Source organism: Rutidosis leptorrhynchoides, chromosome 9, assembly GCF_046630445.1.
Source record: "Rutidosis leptorrhynchoides isolate AG116_Rl617_1_P2 chromosome 9, CSIRO_AGI_Rlap_v1, whole genome shotgun sequence".
NCBI classification, from domain to species: Eukaryota; Viridiplantae; Streptophyta; class Magnoliopsida; order Asterales; family Asteraceae; genus Rutidosis; species Rutidosis leptorrhynchoides.
The window spans coordinates 364,750,396-364,777,683 of NC_092341.1; the positions used below are offsets into that span (position 1 = coordinate 364,750,396).

General features: G+C 33.0%; 1 protein-coding gene and 2 pseudogenes across 1 annotated transcript; all 3 read right to left on the reverse strand.

The window, feature by feature from the left end:
* Positions 1-716: 716 nt before the first annotated feature.
* On the reverse strand, positions 717-5,974 carry LOC139869271 (serine/threonine-protein kinase CTR1-like; annotated as a pseudogene).
* Positions 5,975-18,802: 12,828 nt separating this feature from the next.
* On the reverse strand, positions 18,803-19,447 carry LOC139869273 (uncharacterized). The gene has a single exon (XM_071857588.1). The coding sequence runs from the start codon at positions 19,445-19,447 to the stop codon at positions 18,803-18,805; it is 645 nt and encodes a 214-aa protein (XP_071713689.1).
* A 2,089-nt stretch (positions 19,448-21,536) lies between these two features.
* Positions 21,537-26,771, reverse strand: LOC139869274 (serine/threonine-protein kinase CTR1-like; annotated as a pseudogene).
* Positions 26,772-27,288: the final 517 nt, after the last annotated feature.

Here is a 27,288-nt window from a genome sequence, read left to right on the forward strand (position 1 = left end):
TGTGTAGGAGCCGATGTGTACAGTCCAAACATTGACAATTGAATTTATTATAGTGTATCTAAATGATAAATTTCGACGTTTGACCCCCGTTTTCTGAACTTTTAATGTTTGCACCCTCCGGAAAAAAAACACTAAATCCGCCACTACTTGCAATCAAACATCTACCTTACAAACAAATGTTACCACTAACCTTGCAAACAACCACCTACCACTCCAAACAAATCGTTGAAATGCACAAACAATCACCTGTTAGACTAGCTATTATTAGCCTATAAGTTAGCCCATGTTCTTTGGCTTAGCACATCTTCACTTGTAGGGTTTATGCCCACACACACACACACATATATATATATATATATATATATATATATATATATATATATATATATATATATATATATATATATATAACATCACCCACCACTACCTCAAAATCCGACACCCGACCGGAAATAGCAACTCACATGCGAGAAACCAAAAAGGTTTGGAATCTCGAGTTTCATTTGGGGTACACTGATTAACTAGTTATTCAAGATGTAAAGGTCTAGTATGTATTACGTAGTTATTCAAGATGTAAAGGTCTAGTATGTATTACGGAGTACAACATTCCATAGAGTATACTGTATTTACTTTACAACAAATCACCTGATTTGTCACATACAATGTTCTCAATATTATCAAATGCTAAAGTGAATATGTACATAAACAATACTGCAACATTTTACATCAAATTGTTTGTCTGACAAACAGACTTTTGATTATTCCATAAAGTCCAAGGTCTCATAGCTTATTTCAGTTCCTTTTTGCTAATCATGATTTTCAACGCAAGTCTTGATTTCTGAATGATAATATGGAGTACTTGATATAAAGTAAACCAGTAATACCATCCATTTCTATGGAGAGAAATTGTTCCAAGACTTATGAGCAAGTTGATTTTTTCAAGGGCTTGTCATTAAGTTCTGGAGACTTTAGTAACTTCTTCAATGTACTCAATATGCTTTTAAAGTTTGGACGCTTCACAGGGTCGCTGTTGTCATAAAATTTAGTTAAAACTTGTTCAGATACATAATGTAAATAAAAGAGAGGTAATGAAGGCTGGATTATGGAACTATAGGATGATGATGAAGTTTCTTACTCGGCCCAGCAAGATTCCATGTACAAAGTTAGTACCGGAGAGGTATTAGGAGGTATTGTAAGTTTCCTGTTCTGAAATGCCACTGCTCCAACAACCTGAAAGTTAGATCCATTTAACGTCAATAGATAAAACTTGAATGTGAAAAAGACATAAGTTATTGTATCCACTCGAATGAGAGGAATACCACATTTTGTTCGTTGTATCCAAGTCACTAAAAACAGGTTTTTTTTTTTTTTACCTGAGCAGCACCAAGCCCATTCCAGGGTAGTTGCATGGTCACAAGTTCCCATAGAATGACACCAAAACTGTACACATCAGACTTCTCGTCTGCAGGCTCCCCTCGAAGGACTTCGGGAGACATCCACTCAGGCTGAAGTCATAACGAAAACACAATTCTTTAAAAAATATGAAACGAACATAGTATGCATAATGCACAAGCATGTCATGGGTATTTCTTTTTAGTTCATTTTATGAACAAGCTGATTAGTTTTATATCCTTCATATAAGAGACTTAATAAAGATGGCATCATAAGTATTAATATGTAAAGAAATGGATGAGCGAAGCTTACAGTTCCAGTAATGGATTTTGATGATATAAATGTATCCTCTTTAAATCTTGATAATCCAAAATCACAGACCTGTGTTTCAGAAATTGAAGTATAACAAGTTAGTTAAACGCTGGCTTATATTAAGCAAATAAATAAACACGCGAGTTTTTACTAGTTTATATACCTTTACGTTCCAATATTTGTCAACCAATAAATTTGGAGATTTAAGATCCGAATGAACAATAGGAGGATTATGACAATGGAGATAATTGATCGCTTTTGCCTGTATATAGTACGCATTACAACGTTACTCTGACTGTTTATCCCAGTTCAAAATAAAAAAGAAAAACCACATTCATTTAAATGGCAATTATGAAGTAACAAATATAAAATAATATAATATATAATATAATATAATATAATATATAATATAAAACATAATACTAAAAAGGTAATAAAAAACTAAACTATGTAAGAGATATTAAGAGGCATTGTACGAACCACATCCAAAGCCATATGTATCCGTCTCTTCATGCTCACTATTTCTCCAGAGGCTGGCTGGTGTAAAAGGCGGAACAGACTACCTCTGTAACATTAACATGAGACAAAAGTTAAGGACCATTTTGAGGTAGCAAGATGGGCGGGTTCAGAGTTGGATACAAATCAATATAGTGATCAAACAGGTGATATCAATAATAATATAAATCTCTATCTATCTAAATATAGATTAATAGAGAAGAATGTATTCATTACAATGAAAGGAAAATGTGAACCTTATAACCCGTTCAACCCATTTGATCTGACTGAGAAAAATTACAACCTAAGAAGACCCTATCATAAGTAATGGGCCGAGACTTTTAACCCACTTACACACACACACACACACACACACACACACACACACACACACTTGCACCTGGTGTTCAGTTTTCAGAAGCTACAACACAAAACATGACTCACCTAGGCAGATACTCGGTCACGATTGAAAAACGTGGGTGCACTGTAACAGCGCCCATGAAGAGAACCACGTTAGGATGGCGCACACGTTTCATGATTGAAACCTTACAAGACAAGTGTAAGTACACGGTTAGTTATAGTTCACAAAAGCGGACGGAACTTAGATAGCAAAATCATAATCTAGAGACATACCTCCCTAAGAAACTCCCGCAATTGATCATCATGAAGAAGATCCTGGCCTGTAAACACCTTAACAGCAACATCCTACCACAAAACCAATTGTTTCTTCTTATAAATCAAAACTCTGTATCAAAAATATATAAATGAACAGTAACTTTAAAACACCGTATGCACTATTACAGTACTAACCGAACCATGCCACTCTGCACGATACACTGTCCCAAATGAACCTACAGATTGAAAGAAATTTGTTTTGCCGATCATTCTCATTTCTTCACATTTAATTTTAATTTAAGAATTTCATGTAAATATAATAACTAATAATAAGGAAGGTTCACAAGTAGGTACCAGCACCAATACGCTCCTTGATACGTAAGTCGTCCCAAGCAATTTCGAGCCAGTCCATTGCAAGAGAAGGCTCAAGTGTAAGGTATCTTGGTGAAGTTACAGGAAAGTGTACTCCATTATTCCCTATGGTTAATACTGTTTTAGCAATCTAAGCTACATAAATAATTGTTTAGCAATTCAAGATACATAAATACTGACCATTACCATTTCAAAATTAGTAAAACATAAAAGTACCTGAACATAAAGTGTTTTCAGCTGAGACATGTGCACGCTTTACTTCAGAAAAGGATGCATGGCCAGCATAAGCTTGTTGAACGTCTTTTGTATGTGAACTCTGACCTGGTGAAGGTACTGCAGAAAGCATATCTCCATTTATTGATGAATTTGGATTATGGAAATGTCCTGGTTGACCAATTAGATCAACCACGTACTCCCTGATTAAGAAAAAAGTGATCAAATGCACTATATTCAAAAGAGTATGGTATGTGAGTTATATTTAGCATTGAACAGACGATGGGGGACGAACTGTGACTTGTTTAACTAAATAATTACATGATGAGTAACTGTGAAAAAGTGAAATGTCCCTATCTCATAGTTCAAACCATATTACTTGTCACCACATGTCTTATAAGAAAATGCACATGTTTTATCATTGGCTGTAATTAAGTATATAGTATAGTGTTGGACCTTATCAACTTATCATCTTCAATTCTGATAAGACACGATGACCTATGGTCTTCAGCACAGTATCTGCAGCTTCTGGCTATCCGACAAGGCAATCCGACATAGTCAGCCAGTTTCTGCATACAAAAAAAATCTCAGCCTCCATTAATATAAGTTAAGCAGCAAACACTCAAGAAACACAACTGTTCTTAAGAGAACACAATACTGGAATACTTGACAGTGTAAACTTAGCGACTAATTTAAAGTTATGCTACTATGTCAACAGTAACATGTAGATTATAGATTATACTTATAAAAATGACCAACATATGTTTTTGCTTCACAATAAACTACACACCTTCAAATATAAAAATAACAAACAAGAAAAGAATTTTGTTCAGTAACAAAGTTGAGGTCAATAATAACCTTATAGAGTATAGCTCTGTGCCTACAGAGACCAGCAGACAAGCTGCCAATGGGGACCAATATACTATTCTGAAGTTCCTTCATTCTCTTGCTAGCTGACTCCCATTGTATACTAAGTTCGCCTTGCTCAACTGAAAAAGATCCCCTAAATTTGAAAAAAAAAAAAAGAGATTTAAATGTATTTAAAACGTTGTGGATAAAGAGCAATGCAGTAACCATTAAAAAGGAAGCATACCCCATGCTTGCAGCAACAAGTTTTGCAATATTTTCAGCCAACATTAGAGTATTTTGTGCTGAAAAAAATAGTTCCTGTGCCATATCCTCCAGGTCCCTTAGCCGCGAGTCCTTGTATCTATCTACAAGAATAACTTCCATGGATGCAGTACTGGCGTCAACAGCTTTTAGATCCAACAAAGATGGCAAACGTTTACCCTCCTCAGTGTTATTGCACATCCTCCACATATACGGGTCCATTCCAAGAATGTTGTAGAAACCATCTGATACCTTATCATTGTAAGACAGGGTACCATTAACCTGAAAACAATGTGATCACAAGTTTTTAAATCCCCATGAGAAGTATAATAATCTTAAAATGAAGTGAAGGAATATGTATTAGAAAAAGTAAGAGATAGCTAGATTTACAGAATGACCATTTCGAAGGGTAGTGTAGTTTTTCCTATTACTATTTTAAGTGAAAAAAGATCAAGTGCCAAGTTTTGAGTTTTGACATACATAACATGGATAAAAATAAGGGCTTTAGAGGTACCGACTATTTCGATGAGATAAATACCAGTTTGGGTGGAACTTACAAGGAAAGACTTGATAGGTAATGCAACTATGCAACCTAAGTTGTTCCAAGTTAAGACTTTGTTCCAAGCTAAGTTTCTTAATCAGTGTATATATTATCTTTTCACACATCAGTGCTATAAAACAGTGTCTACTCATCTAGTTATACTCGGTGAAAACTGACTTTAATAGAAGGAAAGAATCTGAAGCAAAATTAACTAATGAAATCATGAATGAAAATACGATCACATGCATCTAATTTAATGGACAGCTTTAGAACATAAAACAAGTCAACTTCTACAAATAATAAATACTGTATTAATTTTGGCTGAAGATGTTATGTGAACCAGCTGTATGAAGCATTAAGTACAACACTATGCGCAAACAAAGAAAAGCCACAGAGGTAAGCAAATTATACCCAAAGACGATATGAAACAGACTCTGCATCATAGCTAACAACACCATGACCACCACCATACACATGCCCTTGAACATAGCTACGTTCTTCACCAATAGTTGCTTGATGTGTTAGCCTTTTTGCTAGAGTTAACTGCAAGTAATACGTCTTACACCATCTCCTCAACGTACCCCATCGACTTTCATCTCCTGTAACACCATCCTTCCTATCAGTAACACGATCCTCTTCCTCAGTTTCGACACAAGCGTTTTTCTGATGATCATCAATCTTACTAAATCTCACGTGATCCAATTCCGATCCAATTGCACTTTTTTCATCATCCCCTAACCAACTCTTCAAACCAGCCAACTGCTTCTTCTTATTCCCATGGCTCCCGTACCGATCTCCATACGTTAACACACTCGAGATCTCATTGTTATCACATAACTTTTCATGATCTTCAGATTTCAAAGACGGATTCGTGATGCCATCAGAAAACTGCCTCGGAAAAAAATAAGTAGCTCGATGTGGCATTTTCACAAACACTTAAGTCAATCAACTTATAATAAATAAAGATATTGAGATGTATAGATCCAATACCTTGTGATCTAACCTAAATCTAATAAGATATTTGTTGCATTAATACAATATAAACAAAGGCGGTAAACGAAAACTGATCATACTTAACAAGCAGCTTCTTACGTGTCGTAGACTTGATAAACCTACGTAACGAACGCATTTTGTGAAATTAAATCGGTTAATGAACTCACTGTAAAATTACGATTCTATAATCACAACGAATCATCAGCAAAACACGATATCATGCTCCGATTGAAATGAATCAGAAACTGCTTGAAATCAAAGATTTGGATTAGATCAGGCTTTGAGGAAATTAAAACTAGGTGGTGGTGATGATGATGATGAATTTTGAAGAAGGATGCAGAGATAATATATAAAAATACGATACACCCTGGCGTAGGTTAGCATTAAGGAAGAGGCGGGGACACATGAGAAAAAACTAACCGTTTTTTATTTAGTTGGTGGAATGGGGGTTGGATGCAGTGTAAACGAATAAGTTGACCAATAAACAATGTTTCATTATGTGAAACATTTTTTTATTCATTGCATAAAATATAAAAAAAATATACTAAAGTGCAAGTGCATCTAGTATAGCTTTTGTCCTAAAGAGTCATTTTCATTTTTCTTTTAGATAACCCAATCATGTGCCAAGTAATCTAGTGGTGCATGTGCTCAACATTAGATTAGAATCCCACAATAAATTAGATTTCAATCTCATATTAAAAAAAGGAAAGGTGAGGAACGGCGTTGTAGTCTTGTAGATGTCCATAACCCATTTTTATCTTTTTCTTTATTAAAGCGTAACGCTTCTATAGTCGGAATATTATGCTATCGATGAAACTGAAAGAAAAATTCAGTACCTTTTGTACAAAAATACCTTTTATTGTAGCTAACCAACACCACTACCACACACATGGGACCTTTGTGTGTGTGTGTGTGTGTGTTTTATTTACTTTATGTATAGAACTTATAGTTGACATTTATTCTGGAATGAATTTTTTATATAATATTAAAAAAACGATATATATTTATTGGGTTTACTTCAATTTTAAATTGATTACATTATTGTGGCAAATAAATATTTTGTTAACAACATTTTCGAATACGAACAATTAATTGGTACAACTCAAAATAATACTTAACAATTGAATTGATTTTTCTAAGGCTGAGAAAAAAAACTGATTTAACCAAACCGTAACCGGATTAATCGTTAAAATCGAACCGAATTAACCATGATCAAATGTATAACCGTGGACATGGTTAACATTTTTTGATTTACCAAAATTTATTGTTTGATTATGATAATAAAAAATAACCACACCATACTGTAGGTTTTTGTAGATAATAAAATAACAATAAGAATCAAATATAGTTTTTGTTATGAAATAACGTGAATCACTAAAATTATGGGTATAATCCGACTTTCATTATATAAGACATTCTTCACATCATCATCACCAATCTTCCAAAGTTCAACTCTAGCATATCTTTCTCTTCACATAAAATTCACTAGCCAGCTCATAATTTCATGTTCATTACAGTAAATTTACAATTTCATTATTCTTTGATGTTCACGTCATAATGCCGGCAAAATTTGTCCCTAATCCGTTCCAAAACGGGGTTAACGACGGATTACCGACGAAAATAGGCCGACCCTAAAAACGCCCTCGGTAAAATTTAGGGACGGATTTTGGGACGGCACAAATATTAGCGACGGGTTAGCGACAGACCTTTTGGGACGGATTAGTGACGGACCTTTTGGGACGGATTAGTAACGGACCTTTTGGGACGGATTAACGACGGACTTTTTTGGGATAGATTAGCGACTGACCTCTTTTGAGACGGATTAGCAACGGCATGGTTACCTACGGAAATGTCATCCCAAATCCGTCCCTAATTTTGCTGTTTTTTTTTCTTCATATAATTGACTCAAATATTTCTTTTTTTTCTAGCCTTTTCTCAGTTACTTTTTTCATTCACAAATACAGTGATAATAACTGAAAATTTTTAAACGCACCAAATTGCATTAAACAATATATAACAACATTTAATAACTAAAACTCAGTATATTCATATTCATTAAGAAACTAAGATTAATTACATTAAATTTAATTAAAATTTCAACAATTACATCCTAACATTTCAACAGCCTAAACTCGTAGCCTAAACAACGAAAGCATAAAGTGTACGAGCTTATTTCTTCAAAGCATAAACAACATCCGTAGCGATAACCCTCTTTCTTTTAGCTTGGTGAGTGTATAGTAACATCATCTCCAATCATACTTCTTAGAAAGATCTTGAGCAGATCTTTTCGTAAATGAATGTACGTAATCATCTTTCTTCTATCAATCCGCTCACATTTTCACTAAATTTGTGTTTTGGTATTTGGAGGTTATTTTGAGTTTGTGAGATATGAAATTTGTGGGGAAGAAATATAGGGGAGTTCTTTTGTATGTAGGGATTTTTTATGTTGAAAGTATTGAATGATCGTTGGATGAGCTTTTAATCGAACGGTGGAGACATGTTTTCATCATGATCCGTGTGATATGCTTTCTCATTTAAAAGGAACAAAAAAAGGCTAGTTTAATACGAGTACATACTGTAGTATTTTTTATTCACTTTCCATTCTGAAGACTCCTCCTTTAAAAAAATATTTACGAGTACTTTTACGCAAGGTTGCAAAATTCGCTATTCGGGGAATAATCGGTCGGGACTTTGGAAGAATTAATCGGTAATTCGGGGATTAATCGGAGATTAATCGGATTGTACTGTATACAATTAATTATTAAATTTTAAAAATTATATGTGTAACTATAGAAAAAAACCATAAATATAAAGATAATTTTTAACATAATTGTCTAAAATTGTTCATTTTGCTTCAAAACTATAAAATTCTAGTTTAAATTCATATTAAAATGTTAACCATTTTTGACTTTGACTGACTTTGATTACTAAATTCGATTTTGATCCATCAATGACGTTGACCGTTTAATTAAATGGATTTTTAGAAATCGGAAACGAATTGCTCATAAAAATGATTAATTGGAGATTAATCGGCGAGTAATCAGGTTTTTTACAACACTGCTTTTACGTTTACGTATCGAACTAAATTATTACTACTTCATATATATGTATAAAATATGGTAGAAATTACCGATAGATTAGGAAAGGTCACATATTACTACTTCCATATTAATTTATTAATATATATATGTTATATTTGATGGTATATATAAGTGAATTTTAAGACATTTTGATAGTTATACGTGTTCATTCGTATTTGTAAACTCGATAAAATCTCAATTATAAAAAATATCCGTCTCAAATCTGTCCCTAATACTATTTACCGATGGATTAGGGACGGCCATATGATTATTTATTTTTTAAAATTATGATTTAGACGAAAATGTATAGAGACTCATTCTTAAATGCATATTAGTTAACAAACACTTTAATACGATTAGGGACGACCATATATTTATATATTTTTTTAAATTATGATTTCAACGAAAACACATAGACACTCATTTCTAAATGCATTTATATTTGCAAACAAACATTTTAAAAAATACTAGTTAGCATATAAATGCAAACACTTGTTCGGGTATACATATAGTCGATAACAACGATTATGTAACCTATATATAAAAATACTAGATCGAATGTATACATCTAACATTTATAAAAAACATCTATCCCAAATCCGTCCCTAATATTCTGATTTACCGACGGATTAGGAACGGCCTAATATTTATATATTTTTTAAAATTACGATTTAGACGAAAACGCATAGACACTTATTCCTAAATGCATCTATATTAGTTAACAAACATTTTTAAAATTACTAAGTAGCTTATAAATGCAGACACCCGTACGGGTATACATATATTCACTAACAATGATTATGGAACCTATATCAAAAATACAAGATCGAAGGAATAGATGCGACAGACGTATCATGTATTGATGTATACATGATATATTTGATAGTATAAGTGTATTTCTAGACATTTTAGTACTTATACGTGTTCATTCGTGCTCGTAAACTCGATAAAACCTTAATTATAAAAAACATACGTCCCTAATCCGTCCCTAATATTATCATTTTACCGACAGATTAGGGACGAATTTATGGACAAAGCAAATCCGTTGGTAATCCGTCGCAAAGCATTATATTTAGGGACGGATTACGGACGGATTTATGGACGTAGCTAATCCGTTGGTAATCCGTCGCAAAACTTATATTTAGGGACAGATTACCGACGGACGAGTTACCGTAGTTAATCCGTCGCTAAATCCGTCGATATTTAGGGACGGAATTTTTGTCCGTCGCAAATCCGTAGCAAATTCCAGATTTTTTAGTAGTGGCCGCATTATATATGCATAGTGTATATATCTTATTATTATTATTATTATTATTATTATTATTATTATTATTATTATTATTATTATTATTCACATTTACATATGTATATGTATATAAGTGTATGATGTAAACATTTGAAAATAGAGGGTGTTGAGTTAGTTTTGTCATATAATTGCTTATTTTGATTAATTTATTAATGATTTTCTATATAATTTTAGAGTGTAAAAGCTAGAATAATCAACATAGTTGTATATATAAATATTAATAATTTGTAATGTATTAAACACATAACAATTAAAATTTCTTATTCTAACGGAAATGGTTAATCAACTTAACCGTTTTACATCCATATATTAGCCGATTTAACCAACTCGTTACTAATCCAACCGAACGGTTAAGGATATAGATTAACCGAAGTTTTGGTTATGGGGTGATTTTCATTTTTAAGCGCACCAAACCTCTCAATGCTCACACTAGATTTTAATGCAACATATAAAATAGGTAAATATGAAATATTTTATGAACACTATAAAAATTAACAATTTAAAACACGTTTGCGTCGCTATCAATGGTCAAACATCATTTACGATCTTTCAAATTATCTTGTTAAGTTTTTTGTTCTAACTCTGTAATGCTTTGAAGTCTCTTAAATATACAGTTTGAAATTTATTAAACCAATTAAGCATCAATGTGTCCAGTGCAAACCACCGAAGCCTTGGCTTGAGTGGTAGGGGTGGGATCCAACTTGGGGTACCGTCAACCCGGGTTTGATTCTCACTTCAAACGGGAGTTTTCAACCTTTAATGGTACTACCAACATCAATGCGATTTGGGAATGCTTCGATGGGGTTTTCCCAACCTTCGATGGTTGTAACGACCCGCCAAAATCGCTACTGACACGGTACGTTATTCATTGATTTCATAGTGAGGTTTTGACATCTATATGATACGTTTTGTAAACATTGCATTCTTTTGAAAAGGCACACCATAAATGAATATCCAATTCCAAGGTTTTTGACATCTGATGATTTCTACATATAGACAATCACCGTAAATAATAGTTTACAATAATACATCCCTTGACAATGCAGTCAAAATAAGATACATGGTGATGATTTTGTGAATTCAAAGTTTTCTCGAATAAAGCATGTATGACTCCATGCACATAGCTTGTATAACGTATAAGCAAACAGCGAAAGACTTCTAGGAACCTGAGAATAAACATGCTTAAAAGTGTCAACACAAAGGTTGGTGAGTTCATAGTTTTAATATTGCGCATACTCTATATATAAAGGTGGATCACAAGATTTCAGTTGTTTCATCCATTTATCAAAATATTCTACAAAATTGAGCACCCTGGTAACTAAACTTAACATATATATAATAAGTACCCCCTGTTTTAACATACATGCAACCAACATGTACAATATACGCAATCCAACATGTATTAACTCAAATAACATACGTCCGCTTTATAGTTCAGGCTAGGGTCTCTATACCTGGAATGGACGGGGATGTCAAACCCTATGGATCCATATACAACTACTCACGCCCACCAGTTCTTATAACCAGCAGTTACTAGTTACCAAAGCTAAGGGATTTTCGGTTCAAACTCAGTGTAGAATTAAGTATGCACTTGTGTCCATTACGTTTAAAATAAAGTGCATGTATTCTCAGCCCAAAAATATAGATTGCAAAAGCAATTAAAAAGGGATCTATAAACTCGCATATCAATATTGTGGTTCAATATTGTAGGAAAAATATGCAGACGCAACGGAAATGACAAATGAAAGGTTAGCCTTTGATTCACCCATGGTACCCACGAACATTACCCATAACCTCCATAGCTATAACTCATAATTTCCTTAGATCTATCCCGCTCGAAAAACTCTTTTGGAATAATTCGCTCATGACCTCGTCGTAGTATTTTATGTATAATAATACTAATAATAACACTACTACTAATAATAATAATACGATTAATAATAATAATATTAATCTTAATAACAATAATAATAATAATAATAATAATAATAATAATAATAATAATAATAAATATAAATATAATTATAGAGAGAGTGTGAGAGATAGATAGTTAGGTGAATGAATCAGAAAACATAAACGATCGATATATATAGAATAAATATAATAATACAATAATATAAATATAATATAATAATTAAAGAGAATCAAACGTGTTAAATTAAAAGACGCCATTCATTTGTTATTTTATGTCGACAGTTTTTCACAGACCAGTATTTCGTACTCTGTTACTAGTAATTGACGGGTAAAAGTATAAATAAAAAGAATTCCACTTTTATAATTGAATACATATATTTATTTTGGTCTTAAGCTTTATAAAACTAGTTGTAAAAAGGTTAATTTATTTATTAAAATTGCTATATACGTTCGATGTAGAGTGTATGTACTAGTCTGCTGATCATTCCGTGCTACCGTAAAATTCAATCGAATGAATTTTAATATTTTAAAAAGTCGTATTTATTAAATACTTCAGGGGTATTCTATGTAACTTATAATTAATTATACCTATATTCTAAAAGACATAGGGGAAATGAATAGTACCCAGGGGTACTTTTGACTTTCTGCCTTTTTTTCTTTTTTTTTTCTTTTTCGCAAATTCAACCACAAACCACCCCACACTTTATCCAAAAAATCAAATCCACCCCCCAAACATGGGGGTAAAGTGTCAATTAACCATTCTCATAAAAAATCTTAACAAACTCCACCCAAATATTCAACGAGCCATATCTTCGCACTCGCAATGAGTTAAATTTTTCCGCCACCCTCGTTAAACTCGAAATAATTTTAGGAACACAATGTCACTAGCTATACGCAAAACGGGTGCTTTTTAAAAAACGCTAAATATTTGGGGTACTTTTCATACACGTTAATTCCCCGTTAAATTTTTAAAAGTCGACAACTCCATAGTGAAATGCGGAGATGCACATATATTGTTAATTTTAAATAACATTTAAATCTTTCACGGGTTATACCTTTTAGTTCGACTCGAGTTACGCTTCAACAACATCATCGTTAGCCACAAAAAATTTTTACAAACTAAACGCAATAAAATACATTAAAAACCGAACCCCCGACGCGAAGCGAGGGTTCGAACACTAGTAATTTCTATCATGTCACTTTCATGTAAATAGTAAATTAATTAATTTCGTTTCATTTACTATTCATATGAATAATAAATGAATTAATTTCGATTCAACTATTTAAGTTATATTATTGTACGTTGTGCTTTACAGCTTGTACATCTTTGATTTAATTACGTTTTTCTTATAAATTAAGAAAAATTACATCATAAAAATAAAATGATTAAATACGTAAAAATTTTAATTTAAAAATTTCATCATTCAATAGTAAATTTTTATCATTTCTTATATAAATATTATTCGCATGTTTCCGTATATATAATTATCACAAGTTATGACGTTCGTGAATCGTTAGACAAACAGGGTGGTCAACCGTTATGTAAAACTCATTTACAAAAGTTTTAAAACTTGTCAAAATTCATTGCTTATCATGACAAAAATATTAAATCATATAGAGAATTGGTTTAAATAAGTCGAAATTTTCCGGGTCATCACAATGGTACTACCAACATAGCCGCGAATTGGGTTCCCTCCTAACGTGTGTGGATGGCATATGATTATTATTACCATTTTTATTATTATTAGTATTAGCATTATTTCCAAAATTTTCGTGTTTATTAAAACTATCAATTTTATTAAAAATTGCTATTATTATCATTATTTTTATGACAAACAAATATTAAGCACATCAAAATATATTTATATTACATATAACTATATATTAAACATATTAACATATTTTTATATAAATGATACATATAACAAATTATTGATATAATACTAATTATATATGTATATACATATTAATATAACTATACATATAAACATTAATTATTTTAAATATATATATATATATATAATAAATATAGATAATGTATGATTTAAGATATAATACATAAATAAAATATATATATTCTAATTGAGATCTGGCATAAATTTTTATATAACTACAACACTAAATATATATATATATATATATATATATATATATATATATATATATATATATATATATATATATAATTAATTAATAGATGAAATTACTTGATTAAAATTATATGTGTTAATATATATAATTGATATAGGTTCGTGAATCCGAGGCCAACCCTGCATTGTTCAATGTCGTCATATGTATATTTACTACAAAATACAGTATTGTGAGTTTCATTACTTCCTTTTTAAATGCTTTTGCAATATATATTTTTGGGACTGAGAATACATGCGCTTTTATAAATGCTTTACGAAATAGACACAAGTAATCGAAACTACATTCTATGGTTGGATTATCGAATCGAATATGCCCCTTTTTAGCTTGGTAGCCTAAGAATTGGTGTTTATGATAATTGCCACCAATTGACGCGAATCCTAAAGATAGATCTATCGGGCCCAACGAGCCCCATCCGGGTTACGGATGCTTTAGTACTTCGAATTTATCATGTCCGATGTGAGTCCCGGAATGATGGGGATATTCTATATGCAACTTGTTAAGGTCGGTTACCAGGTGTTCACCATATGAACGAATTTTAATTTGCGAGTTACGCGTGCCAATATATGAAATCTTGTGGTCTATTAAAATGATGGAAATGAATGTTTATGATAAACTAATGAACTCACCAACCTTTTGGTTGACACTTGAAAACATGTTTATTCTCAGGTATGAAAGAAATCTTCCTCTGTGCATTTGCTCATTTTAGAGACATTACTTGGAGTCATTCATGACATATTTCAAAAGACGTTGCATTCGAGTCATTGAGTTCATCAAGATTATTATCAAGTCATTTATAGTTTGGATATATTATGAAATGTTATGCATGCCGTCAACTTTCGATGTAATGAAAGTTTGTCTTTTAAAAACGAATGCAATGTTTGTAAAATGTATCATATAGAGGTCAAGTACCTCGCGATGTAACCAAATGTAATGTATTCTTCCAGATGGATTAGGACGGGTCATTAGAATATCTAAACCCCATAAACCCTAATATCTAAAACCTCAACATACGCTCGAAAAACACAATAATTGTTATATATTACTTCTTCGAGCGTTTACCCACCAAAATAAAAACATTTATCACAAAGTGTCTTTATTAAATGTTCATATTTTCATCTAATCTATAATGTTCGTGAACAAAGTTTAAAAAAAAAAAAAAAAAGTTTTGCTTCCCCCCGCTTCCCCCCGATTGGTTACTTCCCCCTTGATCCTACCACTATATATATGAAAGTGATATTTGTTTATACAGTTTCATTTTTTAATGCCTTAAGTTCTTTAAGATATATAATTGTGATATTTTTAACTCAACAAGATGATGAGGTAACCGCGCTTTGCGGCGGTGCAAGTCTTTGTAATACTGATTTGGGGTGGTTTACGGAGGTGTATTATTTAATTACATACGTTATATTAAAAATATATATTTGTATAAAACATAATCAATCATACTGGTAAAAAAATGTTTATTAGTATTTGTTATGTGTGGTGTACTAAAACCACCCTCATTATATGTTGATTACAATATTAGTTAGTTTTTAGAAGTCCTATATAATAATTCAAATAAGTTTAAGTGTTACATTATGACTATTAAAGTAGTTCTTGTGAACAAATAAAAATAAAAAATATACTGTGTATAAATAAAAGAAGCTAAAGATACATGTTGTTAGATAACACAATTAATAAAAAACTAATGAAAAAAAGTGGCACTTTGTTGTGAATGAGTGTTGGTAAGCTCATATATTTTAACGACAATGATTAAAGATTGTTTAGTACATCTTCTTTTTCTATCCCTGACCTTTACTCAACTCTCGACTAGCATAAGTTATTCTAAAAAGTACCAAACGGATTTTAGAAAAATGAGAAACAAAAAAGAGTATTTAAGGAAGAATAATAAATTTGGTTTATACAAAAAGAGAACATAAAGAAGTTGAATCTTTGTGTTACTTTATAATAATGACTTCAATTTAGAAATTGGTACACGTTAAAAAAAAAGTAAGTGAACCGTGTTTGGACGAATAAGAGTGGGGGATCACTTTTGTTAATAGCTTTTATAGTAATATATCATTTCTCATGACCTAATGTATAGTGAGGTGATGAATTTGACATCAAATTTGATATCAAATTTGATATATCCACCATAGTTATTATGCATTATATATGTGTATTGTACACGTATATGATGCCTTGATTATGATGGATATATCAAATCTGATGTTAGATATATCAATAAAAGAAGCAACGAGTATGTGATTAGTAACTTTAAGACCATCTTTATTCCTGAAGGGCGTTTTGGCTTGTTGTTGGGTGGGGGTGGGGTGCTTGATAAGCGTGCTGCCAGACTGTTGTGTAATGGGGTGGAGTGTTAAGTGGCGTGTTGGGAGATGTATTAAAATCTGATTGGAAGTTGAGTGAAAAAGAGGATAAAAACTAATTAAAAAGGGAAAAAATGGTTGCACGCTTCAATTTTGCTCCGTGCCAGGTTGATGCACGCCACGAGCACACACCCCAACACGCCCCATTATCTATGTGCTGGAGGCGTGTTGGGAGCACACACACCTCAACACTGGCGCGTTAATGAAGGTCTAAATATTCAACAAAAAACTGCTTTTCTAGCTGTATAAGCAACTGCTTTTCATCGTACAAAACGGGAGACAATTTTTATTTTATATAGTAACGAAAGTTATATGGATATGGAGAAAAATCCGTTAACCCGGCAAATGTGGATATGGTTGGTTTATTGAAATTAAATGAATACGGATGAACAAAAATTATATGGATATGAATATGGTCGAACTCAATCCATATTCGATCCATTGTCATCCCTAATTTTAACCCTGTATATGACTAGGGAATAGTGATTGATCCAATTTTTTTTCGACAAGGGCGGAAATTAGTTAAACGTATTTGAATTACTATTACTAATACTAATATTAGTGAAAGGGTAGTTTGCCGTTTTAATTGTTAGATTGTCATTTATCATTTGTATTCAAAAAGGTAGGAATCAAACTGCTTGAAGTTGGGCCTTGGTCAAGGCCTTATTTCTAGTTACAAAAAATTGTACAAAGCAACATGAATCTGACCTTAACATAACCATCAACTCGACATTGTCTAAAAAAGACGAAAGAAAAAAAAAATTGAAAACATCGCGAGAGTATCAAATCAGTATTGGCACCGGAAGGAGACGAAGAAGAAAATCTAACGCCTCTCGACTAGTTTATTTATTATAAAATAAGCGTATTATTAATTTTATATTTATTTATTTATGTAATGCATTTTTATTATTATTATTTTGTGTATATGTAATGTTTTAATTAATGTTATCTTTTATTATTATTTAGTAAAATTTTATTTTTATTTATGTATAGTATATTGTATGTAAATAATAATTTAAATGTGTAAAAGTTTGAGGTTGGAGTGTAGATAAGTATAGTTAAATGAATGTTAATGTTAGTTTTTTTGTGCTGATGTAACGCTGATGTAGAGAAAATAAGTTAAGGGCTCTTAAGATATCGATTGTTCTTAGACGAGGATGATGTCGCGAATTGAGTTTTCCCCTAACAAATGAGAGTATTCGAAATTAGAGTATTCGATATCGATATCGATATCGCCGTTAAAAAAAGAATGATGAATTACATATGGTCTACTGGTCTAATCATGTTATAAATCTGGGTTAAAGCCAAAAATAGGCTACAAACTTACACAAATATACCGATGTCGCCCACAAACTCATTTCCGTCCTACTATCGCCTACAAACTTTCAAAAAGTGTACCGATGTAAACAAAAAACTTTCAAAAAGTGTACCAATGTAAACAAAAATGACTTGCTACCGGCTAAACTGGTTAAAATCAATACGTGTCGTTCGTGGATTGGATCTTAATTCTTAAAAAAAAAAAAAAAAATTATCAGGTCAAAATTAGTATGTAACAGGTCAAAACTAAAAAATGATATTAGCACAATTTTTGAAAGTTTGTAGGCGACAGTAGGACGAAAATGAATTTGTGGGCGACATCGGTACATTTGTGTAAGTTTGTAGCCTATTTTTGACTTTAACCTGTAAATCTAGTTTAATGAGTTTACCACGTACTCAACAACATTTACTTGCACTTTTTTTTACAGATACTCATTTTCTTGTTCCCATTAGTCTAACACTTTCATCCAAAAAAAACTCCATATATATCATGCCATTACATAATACATAATACATAATTATAATTAATTAAAAACATCAAATAACCTCCAATTGTTGCAACATTTCAAATCCCAGATCAAACAAATACAGCTACAACAGGTTCAACACATGTATTTAAAGTTCATTGTGTTGAAGCTAACAACAGTTTCAACGCATCACGAGCTTGAACGTTTTCAGGATCAATACGAACCGCACGCTCATAAGCCTCGACAGCCTCTTCTTTCATATCCTTCTTCTCGTAACACTCTCCTAACAACCTATACGCTTTTGCATTATCGCCTTTTATTTTTACCGATTCAACTAAATCGCTAACCGCCGAGTCAACTCGGCCTCTCTTACTTCCTTTCATTTTAATTTCGGCGCGTTTAAACAACGCATCACCTCTTTCCGTACTACTCAACGATTTCGCCGTCAACGGTGAAAGCGCGACATCGAGTGATTCCACCGCTGACGTACTAAAACCTTGTGCTTCAAGTGCAAGTGCTTTTAGTATGTGCGATGCCGCGTCGGTTGGATCGAGTGAGATCGCTTTGTCGGCTTCATCAGAAGCTGATTTCGCTAATTTGATTGAAGTTGTACGGTCCTTTGTTGCATTTGATTTCGATAATAATTGAGCGCCGATTATGAAATGGCGTTTAGCATCGTAGCTGGAGCGGTTTCTGTAACGGAATTTGGTGAAGAGATTTTGAGGTATTTTTTGCATCCATAAGAACATGAAGACTGTGATGAGGAGGAAACATGCTTGAAAGATTAGATCAGTTGGCATTTTGATGAAAAGTTGATGAATTTGTGAAATTAGGTTTTACACAAAATAATTGATCGATTTGATCGAGATATGTAATTTGGGGGTGGTATGTAAGTTGTGATATATGTATACTTTTGCTACTAGTCAAAATAAGTCTACCATTGTACATATTGCATAAGTATTTGTACCCTTTGTTTATTTTGTTTGCATTTTGTACGGAACTACTACCGGGTGTTAATTTTTATTTTTGGCAAAAAAAAAAAACATCAAATTATAGTCCCTCAATTTAATAGTCTAATCTTTTTTTAGTAAACTTTCAAAAATAGATATTCTTAAGCACGCAAAGTTATTTAATACTCATATTTTAAGCCAAAAGAGGTTTTTTTTTTTTTTTTTTTATTTTTTTTTTTAACAGCGATTGGGATCATCCGAGGGGACTAAACCACCCGTTACGATCATCTCCCGTTTCGACTATGCCGATGCAGCGATAATAACCCCGCCCCCATCGTTGCCCGAGAGTAAACCTTGATGACTTTAAACTATACAAAAGTAAAATGTGACACTGATATTCTTTTAAATTGCATGTATTGTACGTTGACTATTAAATTAAGATGGACGTAGTACAAAATAATATCAAAGGTTAAAAGTTTACGGTTGATGTAGATCTCGATAGGTCCGAAACAATTGAAACTAAACTCTAACATCATGAACACGCACAATTAAAACTACAAACACAATACCATCAAACTAATCAAACTTAAAACGAATAACCATTAAAACATTACATTACACCCGAGGACCAATTGAATCACAACTTCATCAAAAGTCAAACAACCAAACAAAAACCAAAACTTCTACATCTATCAAATCGTGCATAACCCATCCATCAATCTTCACTGTAACAAGTAACTCCGATAGAATCACCCTAAACCACTACATATACGTATAATCCCAAGCTATCGGAAATTGAATACCTGCAAAAACACATAAACGCGCGACCTAAATCACAAGGAACCGAAACCCAAATTCTCCAACCCTTGGAGGTCACACCTGATAGTGTGAAAATAACTCACTTGTACAACCGGTAACTAGGAAGAAAAAGATGTCGAAAACCACGAGAAAAGCATATCATTGGCCATTGAGCATCGAGAAGAGAAAAAGACAAAGAGCTCTGTGCACGGCAGCCGAAGAAGACACATAATAGTCTTGAAAGAAATTAAAAAAACTGTAAACAACACCGGTAACTAAAAACCTTGCAAAGATTATTTATTATTCTCCAACAATAACTACTACAAACATTCCATATAACCATCCACCACTGCTACTACAAAAACCTTGGCAAAGAACTATTGCTACTAACCTTGCAAGCATTGGCAGATATGTGTAGGAGCCGATGTGTACAGTCCAAACATTGACAATTGAATTTATTATAGTGTATCTAAATGATAAATTTCGACGTTTGACCCCCGTTTTCTGAACTTTTAATGTTTGCACCCTCCGGAAAAAAAACACTAAATCCGCCACTACTTGCAATCAAACATCTACCTTACAAACAAATGTTACCACTAACCTTGCAAACAACCACCTACCACTCCAAACAAATCGTTGAAATGCACAAACAATCACCTGTTAGACTAGCTATTATTAGCCTATAAGTTAGCCCATGTTCTTTGGCTTAGCACATCTTCACTTGTAGGGTTTATGCCCACACACACACACACACATATATATATATATATATATATATATATATATATATATATATATATATATATATATATATATATATATATATATATATATAACATCACCCACCACTACCTCAAAATCCGACACCCGACCGGAAATAGCAACTCACATGCGAGAAACCAAAAAGGTTTGGAATCTCGAGTTTCATTTGGGGTACACTGATTAACTAGTTATTCAAGATGTAAAGGTCTAGTATGTATTACGTAGTTATTCAAGATGTAAAGGTCTAGTATGTATTACGGAGTACAACATTCCATAGAGTATACTGTATTTACTTTACAACAAATCACCTGATTTGTCACATACAATGTTCTCAATATTATCAAATGCTAAAGTGAATATGTACATAAACAATACTGCAACATTTTACATCAAATTGTTTGTCTGACAAACAGACTTTTGATTATTCCATAAAGTCCAAGGTCTCATAGCTTATTTCAGTTCCTTTTTGCTAATCATGATTTTCAACGCAAGTCTTGATTTCTGAATGATAATATGGAGTACTTGATATAAAGTAAACCAGTAATACCATCCATTTCTATGGAGAGAAATTGTTCCAAGACTTATGAGCAAGTTGATTTTTTCAAGGGCTTGTCATTAAGTTCTGGAGACTTTAGTAACTTCTTCAATGTACTCAATATGCTTTTAAAGTTTGGACGCTTCACAGGGTCGCTGTTGTCATAAAATTTAGTTAAAACTTGTTCAGATACATAATGTAAATAAAAGAGAGGTAATGAAGGCTGGATTATGGAACTATAGGATGATGATGAAGTTTCTTACTCGGCCCAGCAAGATTCCATGTACAAAGTTAGTACCGGAGAGGTATTAGGAGGTATTGTAAGTTTCCTGTTCTGAAATGCCACTGCTCCAACAACCTGAAAGTTAGATCCATTTAACGTCAATAGATAAAACTTGAATGTGAAAAAGACATAAGTTATTGTATCCACTCGAATGAGAGGAATACCACATTTTGTTCGTTGTATCCAAGTCACTAAAAACAGGTTTTTTTTTTTTTTACCTGAGCAGCACCAAGCCCATTCCAGGGTAGTTGCATGGTCACAAGTTCCCATAGAATGACACCAAAACTGTACACATCAGACTTCTCGTCTGCAGGCTCCCCTCGAAGGACTTCGGGAGACATCCACTCAGGCTGAAGTCATAACGAAAACACAATTCTTTAAAAAATATGAAACGAACATAGTATGCATAATGCACAAGCATGTCATGGGTATTTCTTTTTAGTTCATTTTATGAACAAGCTGATTAGTTTTATATCCTTCATATAAGAGACTTAATAAAGATGGCATCATAAGTATTAATATGTAAAGAAATGGATGAGCGAAGCTTACAGTTCCAGTAATGGATTTTGATGATATAAATGTATCCTCTTTAAATCTTGATAATCCAAAATCACAGACCTGTGTTTCAGAAATTGAAGTATAACAAGTTAGTTAAACGCTGGCTTATATTAAGCAAATAAATAAACACGCGAGTTTTTACTAGTTTATATACCTTTACGTTCCAATATTTGTCAACCAATAAATTTGGAGATTTAAGATCCGAATGAACAATAGGAGGATTATGACAATGGAGATAATTGATCGCTTTTGCCTGTATATAGTACGCATTACAACGTTACTCTGACTGTTTATCCCAGTTCAAAATAAAAAAGAAAAACCACATTCATTTAAATGGCAATTATGAAGTAACAAATATAAAATAATATAATATATAATATAATATAATATAATATATAATATAAAACATAATACTAAAAAGGTAATAAAAAACTAAACTATGTAAGAGATATTAAGAGGCATTGTACGAACCACATCCAAAGCCATATGTATCCGTCTCTTCATGCTCACTATTTCTCCAGAGGCTGGCTGGTGTAAAAGGCGGAACAGACTACCTCTGTAACATTAACATGAGACAAAAGTTAAGGACCATTTTGAGGTAGCAAGATGGGCGGGTTCAGAGTTGGATACAAATCAATATAGTGATCAAACAGGTGATATCAATAATAATATAAATCTCTATCTATCTAAATATAGATTAATAGAGAAGAATGTATTCATTACAATGAAAGGAAAATGTGAACCTTATAACCCGTTCAACCCATTTGATCTGACTGAGAAAAATTACAACCTAAGAAGACCCTATCATAAGTAATGGGCCGAGACTTTTAACCCACTTACACACACACACACACACACACACACACACACACACACACACACTTGCACCTGGTGTTCAGTTTTCAGAAGCTACAACACAAAACATGACTCACCTAGGCAGATACTCGGTCACGATTGAAAAACGTGGGTGCACTGTAACAGCGCCCATGAAGAGAACCACGTTAGGATGGCGCACACGTTTCATGATTGAAACCTTACAAGACAAGTGTAAGTACACGGTTAGTTATAGTTCACAAAAGCGGACGGAACTTAGATAGCAAAATCATAATCTAGAGACATACCTCCCTAAGAAACTCCCGCAATTGATCATCATGAAGAAGATCCTGGCCTGTAAACACCTTAACAGCAACATCCTACCACAAAACCAATTGTTTCTTCTTATAAATCAAAACTCTGTATCAAAAATATATAAATGAACAGTAACTTTAAAACACCGTATGCACTATTACAGTACTAACCGAACCATGCCACTCTGCACGATACACTGTCCCAAATGAACCTACAGATTGAAAGAAATTTGTTTTGCCGATCATTCTCATTTCTTCACATTTAATTTTAATTTAAGAATTTCATGTAAATATAATAACTAATAATAAGGAAGGTTCACAAGTAGGTACCAGCACCAATACGCTCCTTGATACGTAAGTCGTCCCAAGCAATTTCGAGCCAGTCCATTGCAAGAGAAGGCTCAAGTGTAAGGTATCTTGGTGAAGTTACAGGAAAGTGTACTCCATTATTCCCTATGGTTAATACTGTTTTAGCAATCTAAGCTACATAAATAATTGTTTAGCAATTCAAGATACATAAATACTGACCATTACCATTTCAAAATTAGTAAAACATAAAAGTACCTGAACATAAAGTGTTTTCAGCTGAGACATGTGCACGCTTTACTTCAGAAAAGGATGCATGGCCAGCATAAGCTTGTTGAACGTCTTTTGTATGTGAACTCTGACCTGGTGAAGGTACTGCAGAAAGCATATCTCCATTTATTGATGAATTTGGATTATGGAAATGTCCTGGTTGACCAATTAGATCAACCACGTACTCCCTGATTAAGAAAAAAGTGATCAAATGCACTATATTCAAAAGAGTATGGTATGTGAGTTATATTTAGCATTGAACAGACGATGGGGGACGAACTGTGACTTGTTTAACTAAATAATTACATGATGAGTAACTGTGAAAAAGTGAAATGTCCCTATCTCATAGTTCAAACCATATTACTTGTCACCACATGTCTTATAAGAAAATGCACATGTTTTATCATTGGCTGTAATTAAGTATATAGTATAGTGTTGGACCTTATCAACTTATCATCTTCAATTCTGATAAGACACGATGACCTATGGTCTTCAGCACAGTATCTGCAGCTTCTGGCTATCCGACAAGGCAATCCGACATAGTCAGCCAGTTTCTGCATACAAAAAAAATCTCAGCCTCCATTAATATAAGTTAAGCAGCAAACACTCAAGAAACACAACTGTTCTTAAGAGAACACAATACTGGAATACTTGACAGTGTAAACTTAGCGACTAATTTAAAGTTATGCTACTATGTCAACAGTAACATGTAGATTATAGATTATACTTATAAAAATGACCAACATATGTTTTTGCTTCACAATAAACTACACACCTTCAAATATAAAAATAACAAACAAGAAAAGAATTTTGTTCAGTAACAAAGTTGAGGTCAATAATAACCTTATAGAGTATAGCTCTGTGCCTACAGAGACCAGCAGACAAGCTGCCAATGGGGACCAATATACTATTCTGAAGTTCCTTCATTCTCTTGCTAGCTGACTCCCATTGTATACTAAGTTCGCCTTGCTCAACTGAAAAAGATCCCCTAAATTTGAAAAAAAAAAAAGAGATTTAAATGTATTTAAAACGTTGTGGATAAAGAGCAATGCAGTAACCATTAAAAAGGAAGCATACCCCATGCTTGCAGCAACAAGTTTTGCAATATTTTCAGCCAACATTAGAGTATTTTGTGCTGAAAAAAATAGTTCCTGTGCCATATCCTCCAGGTCCCTTAGCCGCGAGTCCTTGTATCTATCTACAAGAATAACTTCCATGGATGCAGTACTGGCGTCAACAGCTTTTAGATCCAACAAAGATGGCAAACGTTTACCCTCCTCAGTGTTATTGCACATCCTCCACATATACGGGTCCATTCCAAGAATGTTGTAGAAACCATCTGATACCTTATCATTGTAAGACAGGGTACCATTAACCTGAAAACAATGTGATCACAAGTTTTTAAATCCCCATGAGAAGTATAATAATCTTAAAATGAAGTGAAGGAATATGTATTAGAAAAAGTAAGAGATAGCTAGATTTACAGAATGACCATTTCGAAGGGTAGTGTAGTTTTTCCTATTACTATTTTAAGTGAAAAAAGATCAAGTGCCAAGTTTTGAGTTTTGACATACATAACATGGATAAAAATAAGGGCTTTAGAGGTACCGACTATTTCGATGAGATAAATACCAGTTTGGGTGGAACTTACAAGGAAAGACTTGATAGGTAATGCAACTATGCAACCTAAGTTGTTCCAAGTTAAGACTTTGTTCCAAGCTAAGTTTCTTAATCAGTGTATATATTATCTTTTCACACATCAGTGCTATAAAACAGTGTCTACTCATCTAGTTATACTCGGTGAAAACTGACTTTAATAGAAGGAAAGAATCTGAAGCAAAATTAACTAATGAAATCATGAATGAAAATACGATCACATGCATCTAATTTAATGGACAGCTTTAGAACATAAAACAAGTCAACTTCTACAAATAATAAATACTGTATTAATTTTGGCTGAAGATGTTATGTGAACCAGCTGTATGAAGCATTAAGTACAACACTATGCGCAAACAAAGAAAAGCCATAGAGGTAAGCAAATTATACCCAAAGACGATATGAAACAGACTCTGCATCATAGCTAACAACACCATGACCACCACCATACACATGCCCTTGAACATAGCTACGTTCTTCACCAATAGTTGCTTGATGTGTTAGCCTTTTTGCTAGAGTTAACTGCAAGTAATACGTCTTACACCATCTCCTCAACGTACCCCATCTACTTTCATCTCCTGTAACACCATCTTTCCTATCAGTAACACGATCCTCTTCCTCAGTTTCGACACAAGCGTTTTTCTGATGATCATCAATCTTACTAAATCTCACGTGATCCAACTGCTTCTTCTTATTCCCACGGCTCCCGTACCGATCTCCATACGATAACACACTCGAAATCTCATTGCTATCACTACTAATCACCACACCGGTAGTCTCTTCATATAACTTTTCATGATCTTCAGATTTCAAAGACGGATTCTTCGTGATGCTATCAGAAAATTGCCTCGGAAAAAAATAAGTAGCTCGATGTGGCATTTTCACAAACACTTAAGTCAATCAACTTATAATAAATAAAGATATTGAGATGTATAGATCCAATACCTTGTGATCTAACCTAAATCTAATAAAACGTTTGTTGCATTAATACGATATAAACAAAGGCGGTAAACGAAAACTGATCATACTTAACAAGCAGCTTCTTACGTGTCGTAGACTTGATAAACCTACGTAACGAACGCATTTTGTGAAATTAAATCGGTTAATGAACTCACTGTAAAATTACGATTCGATAATCACAACGAATCATCAGCAAAACACGATATCATGCTCCGATTGAAATGAATCAGAAACTGCTTGAAATCAAAGATTTGGATTAGATCAGGCTTTGAGGAAATTAAAACTAGGTGGTGGTGATGATGATGATGAATTTTGAAGAAGGATGCAGAGATAATATATAAAAATACGATACACCCTGGCGTAGGTTAGCATTAGGGAAGAGGCGGGGACACATGAGAAAAAACTAACCGTTTTTTATTTAGTTGGTGGAATGGGG